At 61.3% G+C, this 21654-nt stretch overlaps 8 protein-coding genes across 8 annotated transcripts; 7 read left to right on the forward strand and 1 right to left on the reverse strand.

The window, feature by feature from the left end:
• Positions 1-64: 64 nt before the first annotated feature.
• Positions 65-1627, forward strand: CND03570 (Arginine biosynthesis bifunctional protein ArgJ, mitochondrial). The gene is made up of 3 exons (XM_062770350.1): positions 65-1209; positions 1264-1525; positions 1563-1627. The coding sequence occupies exons 1-3, from the start codon at positions 86-88 to the stop codon at positions 1572-1574; spliced, it is 1398 nt and encodes a 465-aa protein (XP_062626334.1). The 5' UTR covers positions 65-85; the 3' UTR covers positions 1575-1627.
• An 875-nt stretch (positions 1628-2502) lies between these two features.
• Positions 2503-4621, forward strand: MUP1_2 (High-affinity methionine permease; the record flags this gene model as incomplete). Its single annotated transcript, XM_062770351.1, has 8 exons — positions 2503-2749; positions 2856-3095; positions 3155-3326; positions 3370-3653; positions 3688-3938; positions 3975-4032; positions 4071-4323; positions 4372-4621. 8 exons carry the CDS (start codon positions 2503-2505, stop codon positions 4619-4621), a joined length of 1755 nt encoding a protein of 584 aa, XP_062626335.1.
• Positions 4622-5629: 1008 nt separating this feature from the next.
• On the forward strand, positions 5630-8068 carry OPT5_0 (Oligopeptide transporter 5; the record flags this gene model as incomplete). The annotated part of the gene is made up of 2 exons (XM_062770352.1): positions 5630-6004; positions 6050-8068. The coding sequence occupies 2 exons, from the start codon at positions 5630-5632 to the stop codon at positions 8066-8068; spliced, it is 2394 nt and encodes a 797-aa protein (XP_062626336.1).
• Positions 8069-8417: 349 nt separating this feature from the next.
• Positions 8418-9692, forward strand: LOC62_03G003821 (uncharacterized protein; the record flags this gene model as incomplete). Its single annotated transcript, XM_062770353.1, has 2 exons — positions 8418-9299; positions 9444-9692. The coding sequence occupies 2 exons, from the start codon at positions 8418-8420 to the stop codon at positions 9690-9692; spliced, it is 1131 nt and encodes a 376-aa protein (XP_062626337.1).
• Positions 9693-10095: 403 nt separating this feature from the next.
• Positions 10096-11616, forward strand: LOC62_03G003822 (uncharacterized protein; the record flags this gene model as incomplete). The annotated part of the gene is made up of 1 exon (XM_062770354.1): positions 10096-11616. One exon carries the CDS (start codon positions 10096-10098, stop codon positions 11614-11616), a length of 1521 nt encoding a protein of 506 aa, XP_062626338.1.
• Positions 11617-11693: 77 nt separating this feature from the next.
• On the reverse strand, positions 11694-13410 carry SPAC1002.16c_0 (putative transporterc; the record flags this gene model as incomplete). Its single annotated transcript, XM_062770355.1, has 6 exons — positions 11694-12323; positions 12361-12545; positions 12583-12759; positions 12816-12995; positions 13028-13123; positions 13161-13410. The coding sequence occupies 6 exons, from the start codon at positions 13408-13410 to the stop codon at positions 11694-11696; spliced, it is 1518 nt and encodes a 505-aa protein (XP_062626339.1).
• A 2686-nt stretch (positions 13411-16096) lies between these two features.
• Positions 16097-18535, forward strand: SPAPB1E7.08c_0 (putative MFS-type transporterc). Its single transcript, XM_062770356.1, has 4 exons — positions 16097-16837; positions 16899-16943; positions 16994-17040; positions 17094-18535. Exons 1-4 carry the CDS (start codon positions 16586-16588, stop codon positions 18406-18408), a joined length of 1659 nt encoding a protein of 552 aa, XP_062626340.1. The 5' UTR covers positions 16097-16585; the 3' UTR covers positions 18409-18535.
• Positions 18536-19152: 617 nt separating this feature from the next.
• Positions 19153-20697, forward strand: SPCC330.07c (putative MFS-type transporterc; the record flags this gene model as incomplete). Its single annotated transcript, XM_062770357.1, has 2 exons — positions 19153-19483; positions 19528-20697. The coding sequence occupies 2 exons, from the start codon at positions 19153-19155 to the stop codon at positions 20667-20669; spliced, it is 1473 nt and encodes a 490-aa protein (XP_062626341.1). The 3' UTR covers positions 20670-20697.
• Between the last annotated feature and the right edge of the window lie 957 nt (positions 20698-21654).

Genomic DNA, 21654 nt, shown 5'->3' on the forward strand with positions numbered 1-21654 from the left:
GTCGGATCGCTCCCCTCGAAAGATAAAGAAAGGCAGGCATCTCACCCGCATCTCACCTCTCTCAACCACACACACACCACACAAAATGCTCCGATTGTCCACCGCTGCTGCTCGTCTACCATCAGCACTGACCCGCGGGTTCGCGTCGACGCGGTCGGTCCTCGCGCCGAACAAGGACCACCACATCATCACGTACCCAGCCGAGGCGTTCCCCAAGGGCTTCTATGTCGCCGCGACCCACTGCGGGATCAAGAAGAGCGGCGCGCTCGACCTCGGCATCCTCGCGTCGTCAACTGAGCGTCCGACCGCCGCCGCGGCGTCCATGACGCGTAACGTTTTCAAAGCCGCCCCGGTGACCGTCACCACCGAGCTGCTGTCAAAGGGCAAGGGCCGCGCCGCGGGCTTTGTCGTCAACTCGGGCTGTGCGAACGCCGTGACCGGCAAGCAGGGCCTCGATAACGCCTGGGCGACAAGCAACACCCTCACCCAGCTGCTCCCGAAGCACGCCGACGCGCACGGCGCAGGCTCCCTCGTCATGTCCACTGGCGTCATCGGCCAGAACCTCCCCATCAACAAGCTTACCGACGCGATTCCCGGCCTTGTGAAGAAGCTCGACAGCGCGCCAGACGCGTGGATGGACCTCGCGCGCGCGTTCATGACGACCGACACGTTCCCCAAGCTCCGCGCACGCACGTTCACCCTCGGCGGCCGCGAAGTGCGCATGGTCGGGATCGACAAGGGCGCCGGCATGATCGCGCCCAAGATGGGCCCGCCTCAGCCGCCCCACGCTACGCTTCTCGGCGTGATTGCGACTGACGCCGCGATTGAGCCTGCCGCGCTCCAGTCGGCGCTCAACTACGCCGTCGACAGAAGCTTCAACAGCATCACCGTCGACGGCGACATGAGCACAAACGACACGGTGCTGGTGCTCGCCAACGGCGCGGCCGTGCCCGACCTGCCCGAGATCAGCGAGGCCAACACGACCGAGTTTGACACGTTCAAGGAGGAGCTGGCGAGCTTTGCCGCCGAGCTCGCGCAGCTGGTCGTCCGCGACGGCGAGGGCGCGACCAAGTTTGTCGAGGTCAAGGTGACCAACGCGCCGAGCTTTGACATTGCCAACAAGGTGGCCAAGAGCGTGGCCAACTCGGCGCTTTTCAAGACGGCCATGTACGGCCAGGACGCCAACTGGGGCAGAATCCTGTGTGCCGTGTGAGTGGTGCCAGCTCTTTTGTTGTTGTTGCTGTTAGCTGACCCTGCCACCAGCGGCTACACCGACATCCCAGAGGGCACCGTCGACCCGACCAAGGTCTCGGTGCAGTTCATCCCCGCCGGCAAGTTGAAGGGCGAGGCGCCTCTCCGCCTGTTGAAGAACGGCGAGCCCGAGCCCGAGATTGACGAGGCGCGCGCGTCCGTCATCCTCGCCGAGGAGGACCTCGAGGTGCTCATCGACCTCGGCGCCGGGTCGGCAGAGTCTAAGGTCTGGACGTGCGACTTCTCGCACGAATACGTGACCATTAACGGTGATGTGGGTGTTGAGGCCGTGGACATCGCTGACAGCGCAGTACCGTTCGTAAAACGCACAATAGGGGTAGAGGGAGCAGTTACACATATGCAGCATTGACATTGGCGGTCGAGGTTGGAGCCGGAAGATCCGCCCGTGGCGGCGCCACGCCTTCTAGAACGCGAACACCCCACGGCCCGCAGCATCGTGGTCAGGCGAAGCTGATGACAAGCTGGCCGCCACCCACTGGACGCCCATAGCGGTTCGGCTCGCCATCGCCGTCGACTTCGATTTCAGACGCCATCGCGCACGGGCCTTTCGTCGCCATCACACGCCACCGCGCGTCGCTTGCGGGTGGGCGGGCAACATATCCGGCAGAGAGACGGCGCCGAAGTGCAGCGCCCGGCGCTGGGTTGCCGAGCGAGGGGCTGCGCCTGATACCCGGTAGCACAAACTGGTGCAGGAAAGGTGTTTCACCTACCAGCACGCCATGCGCGCCGTCTCCACCCGAGCGAGCGGGCGCGAGTAGCCACGAGCCGTGTTTCGCCACCCTTGCTGATTTGACTGAAACGAAACCGCACTGACCACGTTCGCCATACCGCACACGGATGGTGAGAGATGATAATAGGTACCACATGCCTAGGAACAGCCACGGATCTGTGCAGCTATTGCCATCGTCCGTGGATATCCTGGGGCGTGGTGGTGGACATCTACCGCGGCGGCAAGCCGCGCCTGCGCCTTGGCATGTGCACGCTGGTACCACTCTAGCGCGACTTGGCACGCGCGCGCCCAAGCAGATCGCTCGCAGGCTCGCTAGCTCGCTAGCACTGGCTCGTAATAACAAACCGCTGCGCGACGACAGATGTGGTCATCGGACGCGGCGAGCGCGTCAGCGATTGCACCTGGCCTCTTGTTCTGAAGGGCTGGGCCAAACTGAAACGGTATATCTTCGCGCAGCGGGTGGCAGCGACCCTGTTCTTCCTCCATCGACAACACCCACAATGTCGCACCGCGCATCAGACGACCTAGCCCAAGTGCCCCACCTCGCCGGCGACCTGGGCGGCAAGCGCCAGTTCGTGATCAGGGGCGACCTGGCGTACGTCGGCGAGAAGGGCGAGAACGGCGCCGAGGCGACGTACCAGAATGCCGAGGGCGCGCCGATCGAGACGACGAGTCCGCTCGGTTACAACGTTGGCTATTGGAGCAGTTTCTTCCTCAACGTGTCGATGATTATCGGCACGGGTATTTGTGGGTCGCGCGTGGGTTGCTGTGTGGCGGTATACTGACAACACAGTCTCGACTCGTAAGCGGCCCCAAGACTGACCAGAGAACCCCAACCCACTCACGCCCCCAGCCTCGTCCATCCTCCACGGCGTCGGATCAGTCAGCCTGTCCCTCATCTACTGGGTCATCGGCGCGGCGATCGCCTTCAGCGGCACGTCGGTGCTGATCGAGCTGGCGAGTTACTTCCCCTCGCGCTCGGGCTCGAATGTCGTGTACCTCGAGCAGGCGTTCCCGCGCCCGCTGTACTTCTGGCCTCTGGTATTCGCGTTCCAGGTGATTGTGGTGCGCTTCAACTCTGGCAATGCGTTTGGTGAGTCTGCTCTGTATTTTGCCCTCGCCCAGTCGTTTCAAAGCTCACCCCACACACAGTCGTCGCGTCCTACCTCTTCCGCCTCAGTACGCACACCCCGACCGACTGGGAGATCAAGGGCGTGGCCATCGCCGTCGTGACCTTGGTGTCGGCGCTCGTGATCGTCCACCAGAAGCTGTCGCTGCACGTGATCAACGTCCTTGGCGTGGTCAAGATCCTCACCCTTGTCTTGTGCGTACACCGGCCCTTGACGAGCGCGCACTCACGCCCCCAGCATCACGATCACCGGCTGGGCCGTCCTCGGCGGCGGGTTCAAGCACAAGGTCGCCGACCCCAACGCAAACTTCCGTAACTCGTTCAAGGGCACCAGCAGCGACGGCTACGGTATCTCGAACGCGCTCGTGTCCATCATCTACTCGTACACGGGCTACGAGAACGCCGTGCGCTTCGCCAACGAGGTCAAGGACCCCATCCGTACCATCAAGAACTCGACGTTCACGTCTGTCGGTATCGTCTTCTTCCTGTACTTCTTTGTCAACATTGCGTACTTTGCCGCGAGTGAGTGGGCGTGCCCAAGCGAAACTGACCCCAGTCCCCGCCGAGGCCGTCCTCCACTCCGACCTCACGACCGCGTCGCTCTACTTCAAGACACTGTTCGGCGCCAAGGCTGCCCGCGGCCTCACTATCCTGCCCATCCTCTCGGCGGTGGGCAACATCACGGCCGTCATAACAGGCCAGGCGCGTCTCATCCGCGAGATTGGCCGCCAGGGCGTCGTGCCCTACCCTCACATCTGGGTGCAGACCAAGCCATTCGGCACGCCCATCTTCCCCGTCTTCATCATGGTACGTGGTGTTGGGTAAGGACGCGCTCACGCCCAGTGGTTCTTCGCTACCTTCTTCATTATTGTGCCTCCTGCCGGCTCGGCCTTCAACTTCAGTGAGTTGACTTGACTGGGTGCTTAGCTCACGCACCAGTCAACGCGCTCCAGAAGTACCCCTCGTCCTTCTTCCTCGCGCTCATGACGGTCGGTCTCTACTTTATCCGCCACCAGCGCGCCAAGGTCGGCCTCCCGCGCTCCTCCTACCGCTCGTGGGACTTTGTCAACATCTTCTTCTTCCTGACCAACGCGTTCCTTCTGGTCATGCCCTGGGTTCCGCCCAAGGGAGGCCTCAACGACTCGAGCTTTGGCTTCTTCTACGGCACTGCGGCGTTGGTTGGCCTTGGCTTGTAAGTGACCCGTGCTATAGGCCAGACCACACCTGACAACGCCCCCAGCATCCTCCTCTGCGGCGGCTACTACGTCCTCTGGGTCAAGATCCTGCCCAAGCTTGGCAACTACCAGATCCGCAAAATTGTCGTCACGCACGACGACGGCTCGATCGGCCACCAGCTCATCAACGTCCCCAACGACGAGGTCGACGAGTGGGACCGCAAGCACGACCCTGCGGGCCACTCGATCACCTCGGCCGACGACAACAACGTCGAGTATGTCAATGTCGACGACGAGGGCAAGGAGAAGGTGTAGAGTGGGGTGATGGGACTCTTTATAATGCAAACGTTTGCTTTGGGATGTGGAGCCACTGGCTCGGAGAGCACGTCATGCCTCTGGCCGAGGTTGGGGGCCTCGGAGGTCGGCATGCCTCGGCTTGGGCTCGGACATCTTGCACACACACACACACCCCAGCGGCCCCACCGAGCGGCTGGCACTTCCTTCCGGAAGCGAGTGTGTCTTCCACTTGCATCGACGACTGCGGCACAGTGAAAGCACGCCATAGCGCCATCGGGGCGAGCGCGATGGACCATGTGTGCCTGCAGCGCGAGATCTGATATCAGCAGGCGGCACCGAGCCGAGCCGCGGCACCCGCACGCTCTGACACGTGCAGAGTGACATAACTCGCGCCGGTCGGAACAAGACAAGGCAGGCAGGCATTAGTGTCAAGTATGCTTATTCTTCAGCAAAAGCGTCGTCGAAGTCAGACGTGGCCTCGGCTCGCGCGCGACTCATAATCAAGCTGCATGACGTGCCAGTCGCGGACCACGTGTGCTTGGCGGTATATTTCTGGCTAATGGACTGGCGGCGCGAAAAATTCTCTGGCTGGGCGCTTGGCGAACCGCGACGACGACGACGGCGACGACCGCGGCACGGATACCCGACGCGTTTGCCTGGACGTGGAGCACATGCTCCCCCCAGACACCACATGCGGCGCGCACGCCATATCCGGGTCCGATGGCAGGGTGCGGCGCGCGATAGTGGTGGGACGCAGGGCCTGTCTCAGGGCGGGTCGGACCACTTGCCGATGGATATCGCTGCTGCTGCTGCGTGCGTCGTCTCTATGCACGCTAGTAGAATTTGGCAGTGGTTTGTTCTTGAGCAGGGGTATTGGACAGAGCACACCACTGTTGCGCCATTCTTGAGCCCGTCGGCGGCCACGTCTCGGCGGCGGCGATGAGCGCGAGAAAAAGTCGTGCATGTATATGTATCTTGCTCGAGTGACCGGGCTTGAGGCAGCAAACAGCGCCAGCGCCAACAGCCATGTCCGAGCTGCACCACCGCCACTTTGCGCACCCCGAACCCGCGGTCGAGGAGCGCGGCGCCGCGCCGTTCCCCGAGGTGCCCGAGACGGACGTCACGCACGAGAAGGACGTCGTGGTGAGCGAAAAGCCCAAGGGGAGCGAGTACGTCGACGCGAGCGTGCTCGACCCGAACGCCGACTCGTCGCGCGAGGCGTCAAACGAAAAGCTCGCGCATGAGCCTGTCGAGACAGAACACATCATCAAGACTGGCGCCGATGCCGCCAACTACCTCCTCTCGATCCGCGACGACCATGACCAGGCGCTCACCGTGCGCTCGATGGTGCTCGGCACGGCGGTCGCCGCGTTCCAGGCGACCATGAACCAGATCTACCTTGTGCGTCGCGCCGATGTCTCTGGACTCTCTCGCTGACACGCCCAGTTTAAACCCACCAACGTCACCATCTCCGGCACGTTCATCGTCCTCATCATCTGGTTCCTCGGTCGGCTGTGGGCGTTCGCCCTGCCCCGCGGTGACCGTCTGCTGGCGAAGCGCGGACCCGACGCGCCACGCCCGTGGTGGGTCTCGGCGCTGGTCCTCCTCAACCCCGGTCCCTTCACACTCAAGGAGCACGCCGTGGCGGCGATTACTGCGTCGTCGGCCTCCAACGGTGCGGCTTCCATCTCCGTCTTCACCGTCCAGAAGCTGTTCTACAACACGGGCCTGAACGCTGCGACGGTCATCCTCTCGACGTTGTCCATCGGCCTGTTCGGCTACGGCCTGACGGGCATCTTGCGGCCCATGACGGTGTGGCACGTCGAGTCGGTGTACTGGACCAACATCCCGCTCGTGAAGATCCTGCAGGCGCTGCACTGGGACGACCTGCACGACTCGAAGCCGCTCCGCTGGTTCTGGTACTGCTTCTCCGGCATGACAGTGTACGAGTTCCTCCCGGCGTACATCATGCCGTGGCTTAACTCGGTCTCGGTGCCGTGCCTCGCCGCGATGCACACCAAGGGCAGCCGGGGCGCGATCCTCAACAACATCTTCGGCGGGTCGCTCAACAACCAAGGTCTCGGCATCCTCAACTACTCGTTCGACTGGCAATACCTCACGAGCACGGCCGCGTCGATGCCGCTCAAGCTCCAGGCCAACTTCGCCGCGGGTATCGTCATCTGCTACATCGCCATGATCGCAGTGTACTACGGCAACGCTTGGGGCGCAAAGGCGCAGCCCTTCATGTCGACGAGCTTGCGTACCGCCGCGGGCGGGCGATACAACTCGAGCGCAGTGTTCATCAACGGTATTCTCGACGAGGCCAAGCTCGAGAGCGTAGGCCTCCCCCAGCTCGCCGGCACGTACACGTGGGCGCTGATGATTGGCAACGCGGCGATCGGCGCGCTCATCGGCCACATCATCCTCTTCTGGGGCAAGGATATCGTCGAGACGGTCAAGAAGCTGCGCAAGAACGAGATCGACGACCGCCACCACAGGATCATGATGGAAAACTACAAGGAGGCCCCGTGGTGGTGGTACATCACCATCCTGATCGGCGCGTTCGTCCTCGGCATCATCGTCGTGACAGTGGAGCACCTCACTCTCCCAGTCTGGGGGTACATTGTCGCGCTCCTCCTCGGCGCGTTCATCTCGCCGTTTTCGACAATCCTGTACGCGCGCTTCGGAAACGGCATCGCGACCAACGCCCTCATGAAGATGGTCGCCGGTGTCGCGCACCCCGGCCGCCCGATCGCCAATCTCTACTTCTCCGCCTGGTCCCACTCGGTCATCTCGCAGTCGCTCAACCTCGCCTCAGACCTCAAGATGGGAGAGTACCTCAAGATCCCGCCCCGTGTCATGTTCCTCACGCAGGTGTGGGGCACCATCTTCGGCGCGTTCATCAATTATGTGGTTATGATCTCCGTCGTCAACCAGCACCGCAACCTCCTCGTCAACTCGGACGGTAACTCCGCCTGGTCGGGCCAGTACTTCCAGAGCCTGGACAACCAGGCAACGACGTGGGCACTGGCAAAGTATCTGTATTCCGCAGGCAAGCCGTACGTCCTGGTCCCTGCTGGTTTGGGTATCGGCTTCGGCATCTGTGTCCTCCACTGGGTGATCGTCAAGATTCGCCCCGCGATCGGCCGCTTCGACCTCCGCGAGCTCAACACCCCGCAGCTCCTCGTCTACTCGGGATACCTCGGCTACAACCAGACCCAGACGTGTATCATCTGGTCGACGCTCACCATCGGCTTCTTCTTCCAGTACTACCTCCGCAACTACCACCCAAGGTTCTTCAAGGACTACTCGTACCTCGTCATGGCCGGCTTTGACGGTGGTTCGCTGCTGGTGCTGTTCATTCTCTCGTTCGCCGTGTTCGGTGCCGGAGGACCTCAGAAGCCGTTCCCCAACTGGTGGGGCAACCCAGCCGACGGCTACCCCGACCACTGTCCTTCGACCTAGATGTCACAAATAATAGACAACAGAGCTTCCCGGGCCTATGCACTTTTATTGATTCTGCTGGAAAGCGTGGGGTGGCACAGCCCATCAGTCTGGAGCTCAAACAGCGGACCTCCGCATTTGATTGTGGAGGCAGGCTGGGTTCAGTTTTCGAGGACAAACCCGCTCACCCACTCAGATAGACAATGCCACAGACACATGGTCGTGGCGGCGTGTTCCCGACAATCCATCACTGATGGATGTCGCATTGTTTGGATATCTTGTCACCATTCCTCAACCATTCATACATGTACAGTATCTGGAATTCTTCCAGTTCTCTTCTCTTTCACTTCCCTCCACCTCACCTCCCGTCATGGACAGTAACTCGCCACAGCCGGAGATCGCCCCGCCACAGGAGGACACCACCTCGCCACAGGGGGAGACCACCTCACCACAAGAGGAGGCTACCTCGACCCAGGAGGACACCGCCTCGCCACCCGCGAAGTGGCAGGCACACCCCTACGCCATTCACTGGGCGCTACTCAACCACATCTTCGATCCCCTTCTCGAGGCCAGGCCCGAGGTCTTCCTGAGGACGGGCGCCGAGGTACATGCACGCGCCACCGCGCTCCTCTTCAAGCACGTCACGGTCGGCACAGTGGACCGGTACATTGCTGAGCCCGGCACGCCGAGTGAGCACCTCTTCCACTTCTGCAACCCCACCACCGGCGCCAGGCTCCCGTTCCCGAGCTTCAAGGTCGTGCACGCGTACGAGAATATCACTGGCATTCAAGCGCCGAGGATCATATGGCAGGCCACATCGACGGGGTACCGCATGCCTGCGAAGCAGCGCAAGGAGATCCTCAAGTTGATTCACGTCATCGACTCGCCTATCACCATCCCTGAGAGCCTTTTTAAAGACCTCCCCAACCTCGAATACTGGCGCGTCTATCAGTGCGAAGAGGAATACCTCCCCAGCGGCGATGCGGCATGCTACTACATGCCCGCAGTGTCCAAATTGGTCCTGTTCGGGCCGGAGCGATTCGACATGTCATGGAGCCGCCCCCGCGAGAAGATTGTCCTTCACCTGCAGTCAACGGGCACTTTCGAACAGGCACCCAGTGACCGTGCCGGGAGCTGCGGGAATCCTCGACACTTCGTCATTATCGCGCACCCAGGCGGGCACTTGGAAGAAGAGCTGCCACAAATCGCCGTTCGTATGCACAAATTGGGCAACATCCTTGCCGCCTACGCTGTGGATTACGCCTACAGGCATAAGCCGAACAGCACCATGTCTTCGTTGATCGTGGTCAATCTCGCCTACTACTGTACCTCAACTGCCTGCGTGACCTGGCAGCGCCCGGGGAAAACCATTTGAGCCTTGACGAACTGCTAGTAGAGGCGAACTGGCCGACTTCCTTATTCCTCGAGCACCCTCGTCTTCTTAGGCTCCTCACCCTCATGCGCAATGTTCGCCAACAGGCGTCTGCATTCCTCTCGTTGGAGGAGTATGTACAAGGCGACCCTCTCTGAGGAGGAGGCCGAGGTGGAGCTGAACGTCAGCGACCGCATTCTCTCCCGTTTCATCGAGTATTCCCACATAGTAGCCGAGAAGACCCTTGTGCCGCCGATACAAATCCTAGTGTGAATGCAGACATGGTTGCCCGAGACGTAATGGGAGCAACATGAACATTGCGAAAGTGGCGGTAACGCCTGGAACTGTGCCCGAGTTGCAGCCATCATTCCCGCAGACATGTGCAGTATTGACTTGTTCTCCTACACCTCAGCCCATCAGTTTCACATCACAAATGACAAACAGACGGTTTTTTGATGAGCCGGGTTGTGCACTGCTCCAGGGCGATGATGTGGCACCCGCCCATTACAAGGCCAACAAAGCCTCCGACACCAGTGGCGGTGTGGCCATCACCATCAATGGTTGATGGTAATCCCAGTTGCTTGTTCAAACGATGGGTCCCCGAACTCAGATAAATATGGGTATCCTTGTACCGACTTCTCTCTTCCAACTCTCTCCCTCACACCACCTCTCCACAATGGCCACCGCCTCACCCCCCGCCGGGTCCACCCCGCCGGCGACCCAGTGGCAGCCGTACTCCTACCATATCGACCACCGTCCATTTGGACTTCGACACATCTTCGAAGCGATCGTCGAGCTTGTTCCTGAGGCATTTCGCGGCACGAACCACGAGGTCCATGAGTACGCCACCTCTCTCCTCTTCAAGCACGTCACGATCGCTATTGTGAAGGAGGACAAGGTCGATCGCGATGACGTGTTCGGTACCGTCACTTACAAGATGGTGATTCCCGAGGCCCAAACGTTCGCCCTCTACAACACGGCAACGGCCGCCAAGCTTCCGTTCCCGTCGTTCAAGGTCACGCACCTCGATGCCAATTTCGAAGCTCTTCGGCAGCCCCAGGTTCGCTGGCTTGCCTCTTCCTCTGGACACTGGATGGCGGGGAAGCGCCGCCAGGAGTTGTTCGACAAGGTCCACATCGTCGACTCACGGTTCTGTGTTCCCAGGAGTGTGCTTCACAGCCTCCCGAACCTACAAACATGGCGCAGTTACCTGTTCGAGCATCGAAGGGGCTTGTACCAGGTGGCGGATCTGCCCTACGTACCTCGGAGTCCCACAGTCGTGTTCTTAGGACGCACGCGATTCGAACAGATCCAAACGGTACTCCTAAGCCATTGCCCCGAGAAGATCGTCGTACAACTTCACCCCTTCCAAGTTCTCGGGAACTACCGATACCGAGACCGCTGCCGTACTGGCATTAAATCCGGGAAGCCTTCCTGTTTGGTTCTCATCGTGAACTGGCGTTTCCCCTCTGAAGACACCGACGGCACCCTCGACACCGATCACTCCGCCGACTCGACCAACGTCGACGCAGCCATCTACACAGATGACACCGTTGACACCGACGCTACCGGTCCCTACAGCGACGACAGGGACGACACCGATGACGCAGGTTGCACGGTCAACATCGACAACGCCATCGACAGTGGCACGTCCAACTTCGGGGACGCCGTCGACGTCCGCGACACCGACGGCACGGACGGCACGGACGGCACGGAAGACACCGGCAGCACCGATGACGCCGATGACACCGATGGCAGTTCCGTCGCCGATGAGAGTTGCTACACCGACGACATAGACTACCCCAAGTGGCTGGCAATTGCCTCCATGCTCTATGACATTGCTCGCTATCTGCCAGAGTACGCAAAGGAATACGGGCCGGAGAATCACCCACAGAGCAAGGTTCGGTTCGTCGTCGTGGATTTGGAATCCGGCCTCAACCAAATGCATGCCCTGAAACGACCAACCGAGGAAACACTCAGCCTTGACGAACTCCTTCAGATAGACAATTGGAAGCATTCGCCGCTTCTGCCATTCTGGAAGCTTGACGAGGGCCTCAAGGACTTGAGCAGCCTTTGCGAGGCCTCCCCCTCGTTCCTCAGTCTGCAAGAGTACAAGGCAGGCCTCAGCCATAAGCAGGCTCTCATCGAATTTGACAGTCGTGACGACCTTGTCATTCGCTGTCCCGACCACGAGTAAGTCTCTGGCATACAAGCTTGTACGTTGTTTGTAGACCGTTCCGAGAATGAATGCAGATACGCCTCTCTACTACACCTCTACAGCTGGAACCTAAACCCAGCCTCTATCTGTACACGAGTCGGACCGTTCGGTCCCAGGTCCTCCCCTCGGTCGAGCTTGCGATTCTGTTTGACGAGGTACTGGCGCTTGGCGAGCACCACGATGATGAGCAGTACCGACGCGACGAGATTGACGATGAACGCGACGGTGTATCGCGGCGGGTCGAAGTAGAGGTACGGTGTCCAGATGTTGGGCGAGTTGTCGATCGAGTTGATGAGCGCGATCGCGATGGCGCGCTTGACGGACGGGCCGACGATGCTCGACGACATCCACGAGAGCATGACGATTGATGCCGAGTAGAACGACGACGGCATGATCATCATGGCGAGGTAGCGCGGCGCGAAGGATGTCGTGGTGAGCGCGAGAACCATGGCGACGATACACACGCAGAACGAGACCACGACGTGCATTGTGCGTTCTTGCACCTTGTCCGAATGCCACCCGACGATGGAGATGACGACTGCGCAGAGCAGGTACGGCGGCGACGTGAGCCACAGCGTTGTCGTGTCGCTGAAGCCTAGGCCCTTGACCACCATCGGGAAGAAGTTGACCACTCCCGAGGCGATGTAGTTACATGTCAGGGCGGCGGCGACGAACCAGACCTTGACCTGGGCGCGTCAGCTCGCTCCCTGCAACTCCACTCACGTCCGTGACCGCGAGCTTGAACGCGTCCCAGGATCCGATCTCGTCTCCCGCGTCCTTCGTGAACCTGTCCTGCTCGAGAACGTACTTGAGCCGGTCACGTTCTACAGGAGTGAGCCAACCGAACGACTCGGGGCGGTTCGGGATGATCAAGGCAAAGACAAAGGCCGCAGCGACGGTAAGAAGGCCTGAGTGTGAGTAGGTGGCTGGGGTTAAAACACCTACCCTCGACGATGAAGAGCCAGCGCCAGCCTCGCAGCCCGCGGTAACCCTCGAGCTGCATACACGCGAGGGCGAAGAGGCCACCGAATGCGTTGCCGAACTGCGAGCCGGTGTACAGGATGGCGGCGCGCAGCGCCATCTGCTTCTTGGTATAGAAGAGCGTGAGGAGAAACATTGCGCCTGGGGCGTCAGTCGGCCTGGGCCTCGGGTCGGGACTGCTCGCCCCGTCGACGTACCAGGGAAGAAGGCCGCTTCGGTCACTCCAAGCAGCAATCGGCACACGACCAGACCGCGGAAGCTCCGCACGGCGCCAGTACAAGCCGACACGGCGCCCCACAGGGCACACATGAGGCAGATGTAGATCCCGGGGCGGGACGTGCGCGCCGCGACGATGTTGGACGGGATCTGGAACGAGACTGGGGTCAGCGGGGTGATGTAGTGGACATACTATAGCTGATGAAGAGCACCGACACGGCCGTTGAGAAGTCCTTGGCGCTCATCCCGAGGTCGACGGTCATGCCACCGATGTTTGCCGTCGCGACGTCTGGTGGTGGGTTAGCTCATCCGCAGATCAAACCCACTGTTGCGGTCGATAAAGTTGAGGATGTACAGGATGATTAGGATCGGCAGGAGGAGCGTATCGACCTTGCGCGTCACGCTGCGGTCCATGCGCTGCAGAGCGTCCTCGTCCAGCCCCGCCAACGACGGCGGGAGGCGGATGGCCAGGTGCCGATCGACCGGCGTGCCGGGCTTCACTGGCGTCGCAGCGAGCAGGGGCGTGCGCTCGCTCGCCGTGCCCGGGGTGCACGCCCCGGCGTCCCCCGTGGTCATGTTAGCTGGTTAGTGAGTGCGTTGGATGGAAAGTAAAGAGAGATGAAGGCTCCACAATTGATCAGCTGTAAGTTGCGGGACGCGGTCCGGTGCTCGACGGACAAGGCCGATGGACGGCTTTTCGTGATCGGGCGACACCCACCATCTCCACATTCGTTCGGGTTCGTTGGCACCGCCGTCGGCTGGGGCTGTCTGCTTCTTCGTGCATTTGCATGTGTGATTAGAGAAGGGACGTCAGAGATAAGGAGGATGAGTGACATGTCTTGCGAAGTGTTGGCCGGTGGCCTGTCATGCGCCATGTGGCCACACACAGAGTTGATGGCTAGCTGCCGCCGGCTCGGTGCCACCTGCTCGTTCAACGCACCCATGCCACTCCGAGTCCACGGCCCTGCTTGGAACCCTCCGCAGACCACCGAGGTCCTCACCGAGGCCACGTCCGAGGTCCTTTGAGCCCCCACCCGAACCGTTCCAACTCCCGGATGGATAACTCCGGGGCCTGCGTTACTCACCGCCGACAACCACCCGGAGCTGAGCTGGAGCAGGCGGGTCCGAGACTGTCGACGACGCATACCGTCAACGCCATAGAGAGTGGACTCAGTACAGTCGCGACAGAAGCAGGTGATGGGGAGACAGAGCTGAGTGACCCGCACAATTCGACGGGGCGCAAACACTCATCACCACCACCTCTGGGATATCCCACATCCGCCTTACACAACACAAACTGAGCACCGACCTCCGCCGGCTCCGCCGCAACCCTGCACATGCACCACGCGACGCAGATGTGGCCAGGCACACGTCAGCTGCGGTGATCGCTCCCAGGCTGTTCGGAATGCATGGCTCGCGTGAGTAGCGCGTCGTCGCCCTCGCCATGATGGCGACAGGTCGCGTCAACCGGGACAATTGTGAGTGGCTGCTCGGAACGAGCCGAAGACTGCCTGCCTAATCTGTTATCTGAAATGTGCGGTTTTGAAACCCGCGAGCGTAGATGGCCAACACTACACAGGGGTATTGGAGTTAGTTACCGGCGGCATGGCGTCGTCTCGCTTGCGGCATTTGAACTGTGCGTGTGTGTCTTCGGATGCTGTCGAGTTGTTTCAGTTACGTCGGGGAGGCTGTTGTGAGGCAGGCTGGTTGTCAAGTGAGGCAAAGCCACAGACAGTCATGATAGGCGTGGGCGGAGTTCATGCCTATTATGGCGTGGAACAAGCCAGTGCCCACCTCGCTACCTGCTTCTACCTACTTCCCACGCTCAGCCTCGCATCCATCTTGTCTCCTCCCATTAATCCATTGTCTCGCATTACTGGGGGGTCCTTGTTTGCGACTGCTAGAGCCTCGGCGCTGGCGATACTAACCTGTTCCGGCTGGGTGGGCTTGGTCCGTACCATACATAGATCGTGCCGCGGCGCGGTGGCTGGTGGCTGGCGACATGGCGTAGCGTAGCCGTCGGCCAGCGAGCGGCACAGACACTATTACGCCGAGAAGCCGAGGCTGGCGAGGTGCAGCCGCCTTGCCGCAGCCAATGGATGGCGCGTGCATGGCGATCACTGTTTGATAATGCTCGAACGAGAGCGCCTAGCACCATGTTCCTGCGTCAATGTCGACACCAGTCGACAGTGGTCGCGACTCCGAATTCATGGACGCGACAACCCACTGCGACCCATTCCTTGTAGATCGCTCGCTGTCTCGCGGGGCCCAGTGCCAACTCGACACGACGTCGGTGGCGTGAGCTGCTCGCACATAGTTATCCAATCTCGCTCGCCCCGCGTTCACCCAAGCGAGCTTAGGACCCCTTTACGCCCAGCAGAGCAGGTCTTGGCTCGAGCCAGGTCCGAGCTTGCGGAGGACCAGCGCGGAGGAGACGACTGCGGCGTGCATGCCGTCGGACCGACTGGGAGACGACGGACGGGGCAAGGCTTGCTTGCTGCGATGGTTGACGCGACTGACTCGACTGTACTCGTCGTCCTTGGCCAAGACAACAACCAGGACATTTGCAGGGACTGACGACAACCACCAGGATCCGAACTATGACACGTTTGCGGCTTGCGCGCCGCTCCTCCTGCGCCTACCTTCTTCCCACCCAGCTTGCTGCTCGCCAAACTAGATCCTGGAACCCGAACGACAGCTTCACAAGCAGTGGACGCACTTTCCCAGCAGCGCAGTGTCGGCCACCCGACCCATGGCCGAGCCGACCTTCTGAAACGCTGACGTCTTTGGTTGTGACTGATTTGGCATAACGACAAAGCGGCGTTCCAAGGGAGGTGGAGGGACGGGTGGTGCGTCCAAACCCTCGATTCAGCCCGAGGCAGGGGAGCAGAGGCTGCCCAGATGCCACTATAGGTGACACCACGTGAGGCAGACCCTGCACCTCTCATATCACCTCCTCTGTGCTCATGCATACAGAGGGGGCAGGAGCCCAGGAGCCCTAGCTAATCTTGATGGGCAGCAGGCACCTCACTGCATCACAACAGCGCTCCCTCACATCTTTCACGCTGCTCATCATCACCGCTTCTGCTGCTCCGCCCAACCCGAACCGCTTCCGAGAGCGCAGACTCCCCACGCCCATCTGCTTCTTGCAGCAGCTATGACGTGCAGAGTGCATACAACAACATGCCCAGGCGCAATGTCACCACCCGATCCTCGTGCAGCCGCTGCGCCAGGCCCGCCCGCACGACGAAACAGCCGAAGCCAAACCCACCAGTCTGTCGAGCTCCCTTGAACCTGAATGCGCACCTGGGTTGCTGGCGCTGCTGCCGGTGTCGATGACGCTATCTCGTTTGCGACAGCCTTGCCCCTTGGGATATCACACCATTCTTAAAGCCAACGCAACAGCACGCCATTCTTATACATCATCACACCACTTGTTGATGAGGGCCGCCCCCGCCAAACGCCCCACTGTGATCCCTTCGCCTCCTCGTGCAACCCGTGCACACGCACTCACTGTACCACACGCCGCCGGCAGCCTGATCCCGACGGCTTGCCGTTAACCCAGGGTTACCCAACACGCCGATTATCTGTGGACCGCCCCACCGGAGCCAAGCCCAGACCGCCACCACACCACCACGACAGCCGACCACCATCGCGGCAGATCAAACGAGCGAGCCAAAAGGAGCGAGACTGCAAAAAGCCTGCCACTGCGCTAAAGCAGCAGCTTATATTAGACGCGTGCCGCACTTCAATGCTGGCATCCTCCCCACCCACAACAACAACACCAGGCAACATGGCGACCAACCACTTGGAAAAGGAGCAACCCAACGCCGATCCCAGCCACCTGGCCCCCCACCTCGAGCAGGAGAAGAAGCGCGACAGCCTGGGCTACGCGCACGACGACGATGCCACCGTCGTGGTGATCGACGACGGCAAGACGACCATCCCAAAGGGCACATATGACCCCGTGTACGAGGCCAAGGCTCGCGTGCTCAACGATGCGGTATGTGCCCGCCGCGCCCACCAACGTGTGCGCCCATTTCCCGCACTAACACGTCTCGCAGATTCAGGACATTGGAATGGGCTGGTACCAGTGGCAGCTGTTCATTGTGAGTTGCTGCCTTCCTGCAGCGGGGTGACAGGTTGCTGACGAGGCTAGGTTGTCGGCTTTGGCTGGGCTTCGGACAACATGTGGCCCATCACGACGTGAGTGGCACCTGAAAACGCTATCCCCCACAGGCGCTGACAACAATCCACAGCTCGCTCATCCTCCCGGCCATCAAGAACGAGTACCCCGTGGCGCACCCCCAGTTCCTCACTCTCGCCCAAAACATCGGCCTTCTCGCGGGTGCCCTCTTCTGGGGCTTTGGCTGCGACATCTTTGGCCGTCGTCAGGCCTTCAACCTCACCCTTGGTGTTACCGCCGTCTGGGGCATGATCGCTGCCGGCTCGCCCAGCTTTGCTGCCGCCGCCGTCTTCGCCGCGTTCTGGTCGTTCGGTGTGGGCGGTAACCTTCCTGTCGACTCGGCCGTCTTCCTCGAGTTCCTCCCCGCCTCGCACCAGTACCTCCTGACTGTGCTCTCCCTCGACTGGGCCCTTGCCCAGGTCGTTGCCAACCTTATCGCCTGGCCTCTGCTCGGCTACAGGACCTGCGCTGAGCCCGAGGGCTGCACCCGCTCCAAGAACATGGGCTGGCGCTACTTTGTCATCTGCATGGGTGGCATCACGCTCCTCATGTTCGTTATCCGCTTCCTCTTCTTCACCATCTACGAGTCCCCCAAGTACCTCATGGGCAAGGGCAAGGACGAGGAGGCTGTTCAGATCGTTCACGAGGTTGCCCGTCGTAACGGCAAGACGTCCAACCTCACGCTTGACGACCTCAAGGCCTGCGAACCCCCCAACTACGTTGCCCCTACCTCGGCTGCCGACACCCTCAAGCGTGAGCTGCAGAACGTCAACCTCGACCACGTCAAGGAGGTATTCAAGACTAAGAAGCTCGCCTTCTCCACGACGCTCATCATCCTTGTTTGGGCGCTCATCGGCCTCGGCTACCCTCTTTACAACGCCTTCCTCCCCTTGATCCTCAGCACCAAGTCGTTCAACGGCGAGAAGGTCTCAGTCACTCACACCTACCGCGACACGCTCATCATCGCCGTCATGGGCGTTCCCGGTGCGCTCGTCGGTGCCGCCTTCTCCGAGGTGCCCGGCATCGGCCGCAAGGGTATCCTCTCTGCCTCGTGCATCCTCACTGGTGTCTTCCTCTACCTGAGCACCATTGCTACCAACTCGGGCGGCTTCCTCGGCTACAACTGCGCCTACAACTTCACCTCGAGCATCATGTACGCCGTGCTCTACGCCTACACACCCGAGCTCTTCTCGACTGCCAACCGCGGCACGGGTAACGCGCTCACGGCTTCGGCCAACCGTATCTTCGGTATCATGGCCCCTCTGGTCAACGCGTTCGCCCCCAAGAACACGCCCGCCCCAGTCTACGTCTCGGGCGCCCTCTTCATCGTCGGCGGCCTGCTCGTCATCCTCATGCCCTTCGAGTCGCGTGGCAAGGCTGCCCTCTAGACTCGAAAACAAACCCATCTTGTGCCAACTGTAACCATAGTCTTGAACCGCCGCGAGGCGCAGTTATAGTGTGCTGCCCAGTGCAGAGTTATGCGACCACACGAGCCCATCTGCTCGTCGCCAGCCACCCGTTACCATCCACTGCCTGCGGAGCACTGACCAGAGTCTTATCCGTCCCGGTGCACCCCGGAGATCAGCACACCGAAGCCAAATGTCGTGCTCGTGACACTCGGGACAGTGAGGGAACAGGGCGGAAGCAGGGGCCACGCAGGGTGGCTGGAGGGCAAAGGCCGTCCATCTCGTCCTTGCTTGGCGTTCGGCTCAGCCAGCCTGGTGCAGGCTGAGCCCCGCCCCCGGTCAACTGTGTGACGGGATTGGTAGCCCCACCGAGTGATGCCACGACCCGCCCGTCCACCGAGGTCGCGTCCACCGTTCATCTCGGTCACGGTGGACCGGTGCCGGTGGACGCGCACTGATATCCCCAGTGCCCTCCACCAGCCGGAGTGCACAACGGGCTCGACGCTACTCTACGCCGGCTATCGCTTACTAACCTGCTTGCTGGCTTGCATGCAGCGGCAAACCGTCGCCCGCACGCTAGACGCGTTGTTGTGGAGCGAAGAGCGGATTCCACGCGGTTCGTTCGCTTCGGAGGTCGGCGACTACCTCACGTGATGGGCTCGAGTCGGCCATATTAAGAGCGCAGTAGGCGAGTATGTGGTGCGGTTTTCTTCCCCATCCCTTACAATGGCCAGCAGCACAGCGATAGAGGTCGCACCTGGCCGCTCGGCCGTCGAGGAGCGGGGGGCAGGGCACAAGGTCGACCTGCTCGCTCCCGAGTCTGACGCGCCAACGACGGCGGCGCTCGACGACGAGCTCAAGCTCCCGCCCACACAGTCGCTCGTTATCATCCTCCTCTCCAGCGTGCTCATGCAGATCTCGTCGTTCATCGTCGTGCCCTCTGCCAACGAGTATGCGCAGCTGCTTGGCGGAACAGCGACCTTCGGTGGTCTCGTGCTCGGTATCCCGGTCGTCGCGTCCCTCCTCTCCGTCCTCCCAATGATGGCGCTTGATCAAGGTGCGTGCTGCGCTGCCCCACTTGTCCCCGCTGACACTGCATAGGCCGCTACACCCGCCCGCTGCACGTCGCGTGCGGGTGCACCGTCGTCGGCATGTCGCTGTACGGTCTGGCGTACTATGCCAACTGGCTGTACCTGATCCTTATCGGCCGCCTGATCTGCGGCATCGGCTGGACGTTCTTCATGTACTGCAAGCGGTACTGCTCTGACCCGCGCATCGTCGGCGTGCGCCGGCGCACCACGTTGGCCGGGTGGCAGGTGCTCGGGCAGGCGGTCGGCTTCTCGTTCGGCCCGTTCATGGGCGGCTTGATGTCCAAGATCAACCACAAGAGCAAGATCTTCAACGGGTTTACTGCGCCCGGATGGATCATCGCTGCCGTCTGGGCCGTGTTCTGGGTTGCGGTGTGCTTGTGTTTTGTCGACGTGCCCAAGGCTACCGACGCACCTATCCCGCTCCAGCCCGTCACGCCTGCCGCCGTCGACGTTGAGCACAGCGCCGACGCATCGGCGGCTCCGTCGGCCACGCCCTCGGCGACGGCTTCCGCCGCTGCTCTCGTCCCTCCCGCCCCACCAAAGCACCGCCTCACGCCCCAGCAGGCCGGGGTGACATTCACTATGTGCTGGTTCGCCATGTCGTGCTTCTTCATCCTCGGCGCGTGGGAGGCCAACATTCCAGTGTATACGGCGTCCGACGCGCCGTCCAACCCCTTCCACTTCTCCCCCTTCGCCTCGGGTAATCTCATCGCGCTCGGCGGTGCGTGTGCGCTGCCGTTCCTCCTCCTCAACCTGTACTACGCGCGCAGGATGCAGGACCGCCACACGCTCGTCCTCGGGACAAGTATCGGCCTGGCTGGGCTGGTCATCGCCATGGCCATCATCGCGACCAAGAAGGTCAACTACGGGTCCTTCTTCATCGCGTGGTTCCTCGTCGCGCTCGGCTTTAACATGGCCACAACGGTGACGATTGCGCTGCTGTCCAAGCAGCTGCCTGGGGAGTGGAACGGACGTATCTCCCTCATCATCCAGGCGAGCATCTACGTCGGCCGTGTCGCCGGCGCTGTGTGGGGCGGTTCGGGTGTCAAGATCGGCATGCTGGGCTACGTCGGCGCCCAGATTGCCTTTGTCGGTGTCGGCGTCGTGCTTTCCCTCACACTGTGGAACAACATGAAGGCAAAGACGGGATAGGTTTGTGTGCATATGCATTGGTTGTGGGACCACGAGCGGTGCGAGGTGTCGGCCACCCAGCCGACGGATGGAGCGACTCTCGCGACGGGGCGGAGAAGTTGCCGTCGCGCGATATCCCCAGGTCATTGATCGCAACATCGCTGTTCTAAACTCGGCAGCTTTATTGCTCTCAACACGACAAGTCCTCAGGGATGTCGGCGCTGATAGGCCCATATCGTGCCGCAGCGCGCCGACGCGACTGGCGCGACTGAGGCGACGCCCATCCGACTCGGTTGTGGCTGGCGTGATCGAGGCCTGACGAATCGAGATCACCGAGTCGAGTGAGGAGAGCACGTTGTGCACGACTCGGATCCTGTACATGTGGAGGCTGTTAAGCGCCGGCGGCAATGTCAAGGGCGGACGGGGCAGATATAAACGCGGTGACCGGCGGCGGACGAAGACCTCAAGACGCGACTTCAACGCCGAGTCGAGGCTGAGCTAAGCCGACAGCAGCGTGGACTTGGACAGGACACAGAGGAGTCCAACACCACAGCTATCCACAGCTCGGTGGCCGGCGGCGGCACGCCCAGTTGGAGGTGTATCCAGCGGGATGGCTCCAAGCCAGCCAAGACCGAGACCGACATCAGCCCCAGGGTCCGTCGGCACCGACGATGCGACATAACAGCGCGCCTCGACGGATTACTCCGCCTCGGCATTGCACTCCACGCCGCGTATGTGGCCTCACGCGGTGTGGAGGTGTGGGTGTGGAGGCCTACTACCGACTCTACAAATGCTCAGCGACACAACGCTTGGTGACCTGACGACTCGACAGCTCCACGACTCGATGGCGCAACGCCTCGGTGGCCGGTGGCTCGTCGATCTCGGGTCCGCGACGGAGATCCCCGCGTACACCGCGCGCCACTCCAGCCGGGCCAAAGCGACAGCTGCGCATGGCGACAGCGCTGACAAGCAGCCTGCTTGCTTGCTTACTTATCGTCTATATCAA

Source organism: Vanrija pseudolonga, chromosome 3 (genome assembly GCF_020906515.1).
Source record: "Vanrija pseudolonga chromosome 3, complete sequence".
NCBI lineage: Eukaryota > Fungi > Basidiomycota > Tremellomycetes > Trichosporonales > Trichosporonaceae > Vanrija > Vanrija pseudolonga.

Excerpts from the sequence above, each read along its gene's own strand:
- CND03570 (XM_062770350.1), top strand. The coding sequence starts at position 86 with ATGCTCCGATTGTCCACCGCTGCTGCTCGTCTACCATCAGCACTGACC. Across the intron at positions 1,210-1,263 it reads GGCAGAATCCTGTGTGCCGT|CGGCTACACCGACATCCCAG; the intron begins GTGAGTGGTGCC and ends CCCTGCCACCAG.
- SPAPB1E7.08c_0 (XM_062770356.1), top strand. The coding sequence starts at position 16,586 with ATGCTGGCATCCTCCCCACCCACAACAACAACACCAGGCAACATGGCG. Across the intron at positions 16,944-16,993 it reads ACCAGTGGCAGCTGTTCATT|GTTGTCGGCTTTGGCTGGGC; the intron begins GTGAGTTGCTGC and ends TGACGAGGCTAG. Across the intron at positions 17,041-17,093 it reads AACATGTGGCCCATCACGAC|CTCGCTCATCCTCCCGGCCA; the intron begins GTGAGTGGCACC and ends AACAATCCACAG.